We start from the raw sequence: 8,439 nt of genomic DNA, 5'->3' as shown, positions 1-8,439 counted from the left end.
TACTATATTACATCAACTTTTTCTTAACTCACCAAGATGGACCACAATTTGTCTCTAGGTATCCTAAGCAGAATTCACAAATACAGCTAAAGCTACAATCTTTTATTATTTACAATTCCTTATCATTCTAAATCATTTCCAATAAATCTAATTGAAAATGTGAGTTGTGGAAGTCCAGGGATTGTTGTATGTACTTTAAATGTTTCCATTTTATTTTATGAGTATTGGTGGTTTCTCCACATGGATGTTTGTGTAACATGTTTGTGCAGTGCCCAAAGGGGCCTGAAGACAGTGTCAGACCCTCTGAAACTGGAGATACTGGGGGTTGTTGTGCCCACAGTGTGGGTGCTGGAAATCAAACCCCAGGTCCTCTGGGAGAGCAGCCAGTGCTCTTAACCACTGGCCCATCTCTAGTCCCTTTTGCAATTATTCTGGCTCTTGAAAAATCCATTATTCAAAGCTTTTTATCTCAGTTGGCTCTAACTAAAGTGTACATATGGAAATGTTCACTTAAGGTCTCCTGGTGGATTATTTTTCAGTACTGTCAAATGGTAATTCTGGAAATTAAGGCTGAGCAGAGAAAAAAAATTGCTGTAGGTTAACAAAACATGATTTATAACAAATTAAAATACAAACTAAGTATGTTAATCTATCACACATAATTTGGAACTAGATAAATCTATACTGTCTTACAAAAGAAGGAACTTTGAACTTCTTAAACACCTGTTAAAGGATCCAGGGAAATAGAACAGCACGTAAAAGCATTTGTTGCCACACCTGATAGCCTGAATTTAATCTCTTGTACCCACCAGGCAGAAAGATAGAACAAACTCCTACAATTTGTCTCTGAACTGCACACATGCATACATGTTTTGTATATTAAATGTGACAAAATATTAAAATGCTTTGTATATATAAACACATATATTTAAATCATCCCACAACATATTAGGTTTCATTATGGAATTTTTATAAATTTATTTTTAAGTTTATAAGAAACCACAGTTAAGAAACTTTGAAATTTTAAAGAGACCTTGAACTGTGAATATACTGAAAAATTTAAAGGATTTTGCATTTTGAAGGTCATATTCTTTTATGTTGTGATAGTAACAAAAGATATTGGGAATAAACAAGGAAAGGTTATAGTTTAGAAGCTATGTATGTGTGTCAAGTCGGCAGAGGTCTACTGTTAGTGACCAGTTTGTCAACTTTACAGAAACTAGAGTCTTGGAGAGAAAGTGGACCAGAGATGAAGAACTGCCTCCACCAGATTGACCTGTAAGCAAGTCTGTGGGGCATTTTTCTTGATTCATGAATGGTTGATGAAACAGAACCCAGCCCACGGTGGGAAGTGCCCCCTGGACAACTGGTCCTGGGTTGTAGAAGACATGTTGTTCAACAAGCCACAGAAAGACACTAAGCAGCTCTCCTCCATCTTTCCTGCCTCTGCTCCTGTTCAAATGCCTCCTCTGACTTCCCCCGATGATGGGCTGAGGTTGGAACATGTAAGTCAAATCTACCTTTTCCTCCCTCAGTTGCTTTTCAAGTTCTTATCACAGCCATATAGAAGCAATATATTACACTCACTTAGGTTACCTTTCAAATCTATAGAAAACAAAGTATCCAGAGCACCTGTTTGCACTGGAGTCTCCAGGAATACCATTCACATATTCAGTATGACAGAAATAAATTCCAAGTTCTCTGTTCTTTGTAGGGTCTAGTTTTTATCCCAGGTGCAGTGTCTCTGACAGAAACATGGCACCCAAGGAAAGACAGAGCAAAGAGAGAAAATATGCCAATATTGGTCCAGTTTCAGCTTCCCCAGTATTCTGATACTGTTAACACATTAGTCGGATGTGAACTTCAGGGAGTACAAGATCTCAGTTTATTCAGAGAATATATAGTGACAGCCATATGGAAAACACAAAAAAGAAAGTTCAAAGAAACAGGTAAACTTAATTTTAATATTTTATTTAATGCAAACTGTCAAAAACTCTGCATTTTTAAACTTGCAAACAACAAAAGTAAATCGCTCATTACACTGGTATTTTAGTTGGTTTTTGAATTTTTTTGCATTATATCATGATGCAAGCATTAGGAAAAATATGTACAAATTTGAAATGTGCTATCACAAAAGAATTATGACACATGAATCACAGCATATTTCAACATGCTTTTTCTTATTAATTTAGAAATATAATGCTACCACCAAAAGAAAATTCATAAAAACAAATATCAACTGCCTTGCCATTTTTTTTATTATATATTGCCTGTAAAATAAAGTTTGAACCCAGGCAGTAGTGGTGCACACCTTTAATTCCACAGCTTGGGAGGTGAAGGCAGGTGGATCTCTGTGAGTTTGAGATCAGCCTGGACTACAGAGTGAATTCCAGGCTTCAATATTACACAGAAAAACCCTGTCTCGAAAAACCAAAAAATATAAATAGTTTCATACATTTTCCAGTATCACTACTAAAAAACCCATTCAATTACTTTTTTCTGTGGTCAGACTGAAACTGAGCATGACCTCACTTAAAAAAGAAAACAATATTAAGACATTGCATTTACTATTTTTTCAATAGGACACAATTGTGTGTAAATTATTACTTGCAATCTATTCTTTTTGTTACTCAATGACTGAAATACAGTTGTTTTGGCATTTCAACATAGGAAAGGAACAAATAATAATTTTACCATGACTTTGTGATGCAGTATGCATTTAAAGAAATTAACAATATGAGTAAGATATGTTTATGTGTCCGTGTTCATGTGTTGGAGAAGGTGCATACACTTGACTATGTGTGTGTGCATATGTGTGCATGTGTATGTGTGCATGTGCTCATGCTCACACATGAATACCAAAAGTCAATATCTGCTTTTTTTCTTCTACACATATTTTCTGTGGGCAGGTCTCTCACTGAATGTAGAATGCACTAAATTGCTGGAATGTCTGGCCATGTAGCCCCAATGATCTTCCTCCCTCCACCGTTTCAACACTGTTATATTTTGGAGTATAAAGTCAGTTAGACTCAGTACTCAAACATGGCTAGTATGTATCATACCAAATAGGGCACAGTTAATGGAAAAGAGAAGCAAAATGTATATAGGGAATGATTTATACAGCTAAGGAAATGTACAGGATCGATAGATCTGGGAGTAGAACAGGAGAACTAAAGTAGGGAGAATATTATGGGAAGGATCCTAAATCCCACCTAAAAATTCATGTGACAAAGGCTAGACACCCAACTGAAGACTTCATGGGAAGTAGTGGAAACTTTACAGTTGGCCTACATCAAGGAATTGTCCAATTATAGTTGTGTTCTTGAGGTTATATTGAAACATCAGAGCCTCTGCTTGCCTGCTTTCCTTGTCCACTACTAAATCTTGATGGTTTCCCAAAAGCAACCAAAAGCAGCCTATAGTAACTTAGGGGATGGAAACATTGTCTCAAAAAATAAATAAATAAATAAATAAATAAATAAATAAATACCCTGCCTTATCCTCAAATACAGGCAGGAAAGGTTGTCATTGTTCTGATTTGTGTGCTGTACCAACAATTGAACCAAACAGTATGAGCAGAAATACAGCAAACTAGGGGTTGATCATCCTGTATTACATGCACATCACTGTGACCAGTAAAATGAAATATATCAATAGTAGACAAGAGATACACAGACATTCTCCAAGTCCTCCATTTTTTTTCTAGATTATTCTGTACAGGAATTAGTTTACATATCTATGTTCCCTAAGTGCAATTTCCCTCAGTGTAAGAATTGCGTGTATGGGTTCAGGAAATAACATTTAGTACTTAAGTAGCATATCAGATTGAAACTGTGTTAGACTGTAAAATTTACTCTGAGTGAGTGGTCCATTTCATGTCACGCCTCCCTGCAACCTGTAGCATCGCCTTCAGTTGTAGTTGTACAATGGCAAGCCTCCGTCGGTCTAACCTGCCCTGAAAATGCCATCGTTCAAAGCAATGTAAAGGGATAGGATAAATCACATATTTTAGCTTCATCAAGGGTGTTAAACTATGCATGATATTCACAAGCATAGGCATTGTGATGGGGTTAGAAGCAAAGGCCAGGATATGGAGTTGAGTACAACGCATTAGGGCAGGGATAAGAACAGCGATTGCAGAATCATTTATAAGGCAATGATTTATCTCCAGATGCTTAAGAGTACCAGAGAGATTTAACAGAAGAGTTTGAAAGGGCTCGAAGTCATCCCAATGCATTGCATTGTTACTAAGATTCAACATCTTTAGGTGGGAAGCCTGAGGGCACTGAGCTAGAAATCTGAAGTCTCTGTATGATATATCACAGAATGACAGATACAAAAAATCCAGACTAGGTGGCAGAACTCTGTAGGGAGAAAAAAATAATAAAACTTCTGAAGAATGAGGATTGAATTAAAAAAAACTATACCTTTATATCCAGAATAATCCAATTTTCACATGCGGTATAAGTGGGTTTTAATGCGTTAATCTGTACTTTGTTCACTTAATAGTTTTGTGACTCTGAGAAGTTTTTTATAGGCAATAACTTTCTATGTAGTCCTGGCTATCCTGGAACTCACTACAGAGATCATACTTGCATTGAACTCAGAGAATCTGCCTGTCTTTGCTTCCCGAGTATTGGGATTAAAATCGTGTGCCACCACAGCTGGCTAAAAATTTTGTTTTCAACACTGAGATACAATTTTTTTTAATGTTAAAAATGTGTAAAGTGTACTGTAATTGATGATTTAAAGAAATATTAAGAGAAAAACTAATGCACTTGATACTTAAAATGTTATCTACTGTGTATTTCAGTTCACGTTTTTGGTGGAAAGGGATCAGAAAGAGCAGTCAACTGAAGATTACCTTTGGACAGTCCCTAAATGCCATCCTCTACTTTCATGGTCTATACCTTGGTGAGTACATTTAGTAAAGTGATCTGTCATTGTAAGCCATTGGCATCTATGATTATGTGCATCAGTGCTATAGAAAAATCTTCCACCATCTCAATTCCTCTTTCTTCTCATATCTAAAGGGCTAGTGGGTTTTCACCTTTGTATTTCTGCACTCATTTTTACATTGTTGGCTGCTTAGTTTTTGTATTTCCTCCTCCAGGGTCAAATTCCCAAAAGTGACAAAGCAGAAAGCATAAAAGGTTTTGAAGAGTTTAGGAATACCCATGAATATTTTTATTTTGTCCCAAGACTTATCACGGAAACCCAGAAACCTGCCTGAAACTCTTACCTGAGCACGCTGTCCAGATGATTTTTGAGACAGAATGAAGACAATTTGAGTTCCTTAAGGTTTTCCATACGTTGCAAATGACTAAGGAATTTTTTAAAGACTTTCCCACTCAGAGATCTAAAAGTGACTTTAAGCAGTCTAAGGCTCTTTAGGTGGCTCATCTGAGACAGGATGATGGTGATATCACTCAGAGAACCCTTATCAACTGACAGCCGATTAACACAGTTAAGATCAAGAAATCTCAGGGTGCGTTTGTAGTCACCCAATTTAACAACTTGCAAATCTCGACAGCATATGTGCAAAGCCCCTAAACTCTCTAAAATTTTCTTCATAAGCAAAACTGAAAATTCCTTTTCCTTTAAGGAGCCACCTAGGGAAAGATTCACTAGTAATTCCACAGGCCTGGATAACTGAATCGTGGACCCTAAAGCTATAAAACGAAGCTGTCCTTCTATTTTTGTGACAGAGTGGTCAGAATAAGTACAAGAGTGAAGACAGAAAGGTGATTTGATGCTGACTTGAGGACATGTGATCCTACAGTCAATGTCTTGCCTTAAATCTAGAATCCTCAGTTTAGGATTCCTGTAGGGGTAAGAGGAGATAGAACATCTGAGAAAAAGCAAATGATAATGAAACCCAGTAGGATCAATGATAACATATAGGAACAAATCCTTTTATCCACAGCTGGAACTCCTTGTACTAATTGCCAACAAGTCTTTGCCATGTGAATTCAACCCCTTCTTCCCCCATCCTTTGTACTCCTTAAATCCCCTCCAGTCTTAAATCTCCTGTCTTTCTCTTAAGTAACACCCATTCCATAAACCCATCAATAGAATCCCCAATAACAGATTTCCTAAGGAATATTGAAGACATCAGTCTTTAATGTGTTACCAAGTTTTAGCCGAGTCTCACAAATCAACCTGCAGCATTCACTAGTTACTCCTTCTAAGAGAGTATCAGGCTGTAGTATTACCTTCTATGTCTTACCATGCCTCTATTATATAGTCTTACCAAGAAGCAGAGTTCTCTGCAGGAAATACTGGAAGATTCTCAATCATGGCTTTCAGGAGTTCATGATGAGGATCCCATACAGTTAATGTCCCAAGATGGAGACAGTAAAAGGGCCAAACTTTCACCATCTCATTCAATATATTCTTATGCCCACCCTTGAAGGCAGCAATGAACAAAGGAACAAAAAGATTTCTTGGAATATCCTCCAGAGCTTGGATTGCTGCAGACTCATGTCCCAGCAAACACTGTACAGCAAGATCCACCAGTGTTTTGGGATTCTTTGCATCCATTTTTGTGAACCTGCATCAGGAGAAAAAATATTTAGAAGTTCTGGGAAAACACACAGTGTCTTCTTTGCAGCCTGTGCTAGTATGGTAGAAATGATTTAAAGAATAAATCAATCAGATAGCCACCACCAGCTACATCTACTATAGACACAGATTAGAAATAGACTTGTGAGTTTATAACCGTATGTGTTTATGTGTTTGTTACTACTCTTTCCTCCATATATATATATACTCTGTGTCTTATAAAATGTCATTAAAATGAGTAATAAGTAAGCAGAAAATAATTTTAGTCACTTATCTACATGAATTTCAGTATTTTCCCTCAGTAGTATATAAGCTGTTATGAAGAAAAAGATGTATCTACAAAGTGGTACAATAGTAAATGTTAAAACATCAAATTAATTGTGTTTAAAGAGAAAAGGAATGACATTCTAGCCCTTGATTTGTCTCACTCCCATCACTATATTTGTGGCAGATGAAGACACAAAACTGTACAAGACACACATGAAGGAAGATGGTTAAGAACTTAAAGTTGACCTTAAGAATATTCAGAAAAAGTAGTCATGAATTAATCCTAAAAATGAAAAAGAAAACATAAAATCAAAACAATGCATTACAGTTTGGGGCAAAGACTTCAAAAGTGTTCACCTCAAAGCCATATGTTATCTCACTGTAAAGATTTGTCACTTGTATTAATTTAATGAAACACTTATTGGTTAGTATCCAGGCAGAGAGCATAGGAGAGGGGAACAGACTAGGAGAATTCTGGGAAGAGAAAAGGCAGAGATGCTGCCACCAGCCAGACTTGGATGAAACAAGGTGAGAATGTCTCACTGATTACCAAGCAATGTACAAATAAAACCAACCAAACAAAAAACAACTATGAGAGCTTGTGAGGGCGCTGCTGGAATGGGGCGGTGAGTGCAAACAGGATAGAGTTCCTTTGTTTTAATAGCCTGCCTGCAGCAAGGTAAGACTGCAGGCAGGGAGATTTCTGTCCAGCAAGTGGCACTGATCCTGTAGCAGAAGATACAATGGAAGGGTAAGTGTGTTCCTGACCGCCACACAAGCCTGGTAAGGGAACACCCAATTTTCCCACCATCCTTATCTCCCTGGGTATTCCGAAGGGGCGACTTCCCCCAGCTAAACCCTCTCTCCTCCTACCCCATCCCCGCTTTCAGCCAGGAACCCCTTCCTTTCCTCTCTCCCTTTTTCGGGGCACAAAATACTCCAACTCAACCTGTGTGGGCACCGCCGGGACAGGGCGGTGTGTGCAAATGGGAGGGAGTTCCTTTGTTTTAATAGCCTGCCTGCAGCAAGGTAGGACTGCAGGCAAAGTGATTCCTGGCCAGCAGAAAATAATTAAAGTCTTCCTTGAATTTAATGAAAACAAAGACACAACATACTCAAACCTATGGGACACTATGAAGGCAGTGCTAAGAGGAAAGTTCATAGCACTAAGTGCCCAATTAAAGAAAACGGAGAAAGCACACATTGGAGACTTAACAGCAAACCTGAAGCTCTAGAAAAAAAAGAAGCTGATTCACCCAGGAGGTCTAGAAGAATGGAAATAATCAAACTGAGGGCTGAAATCAACAAAATAGAAACACAGAAAACAATCCAACGAATTAATGAAACAAAAAGTTGGTTCTTGGAGAAAATCAACAAGATCGACGAACCCCTGTCCAAACTAATCAAACGGCAGAGAGAGAACATGCAAATTAATAAGATCAGAAATGAAAAGGGGGACATAACAACAGACACAGAGGAAATTCAGAGAATCATTAGATCTTACTACGAAAGTTTATATGCCACAAAGTTGGAAAATGTAAAAGAAATGGACATTTTTTTTAGATAAGTACTAGATACCAAAGTTGAATCAAGAACAGGTGAACAATC

General features: G+C 37.5%; 1 protein-coding gene across 1 annotated transcript; it reads right to left on the bottom strand.

Moving 5' to 3' along the window:
- Positions 1-3,765: 3,765 nt before the first annotated feature.
- On the bottom strand, positions 3,766-6,543 carry LOC148117338 (melanoma antigen preferentially expressed in tumors-like). Its single transcript, XM_087902805.1, has 3 exons — positions 6,254-6,543; positions 5,243-5,824; positions 3,766-4,364 (listed from the first exon to the last, which is right to left on the bottom strand). Exons 1-3 carry the CDS (start codon positions 6,541-6,543, stop codon positions 3,851-3,853), a joined length of 1,386 nt encoding a protein of 461 aa, XP_087758931.1. The 3' UTR covers positions 3,766-3,850.
- Between the last annotated feature and the right edge of the window lie 1,896 nt (positions 6,544-8,439).

Source organism: Myodes glareolus, chromosome X (genome assembly GCF_982192425.1).
Source record: "Myodes glareolus chromosome X, mMyoGla1.1, whole genome shotgun sequence".
In the NCBI taxonomy this organism is placed as follows: domain Eukaryota; kingdom Metazoa; phylum Chordata; class Mammalia; order Rodentia; family Cricetidae; genus Myodes; species Myodes glareolus.
This window is presented reverse-complemented; position numbering and strand designations above follow the sequence as displayed.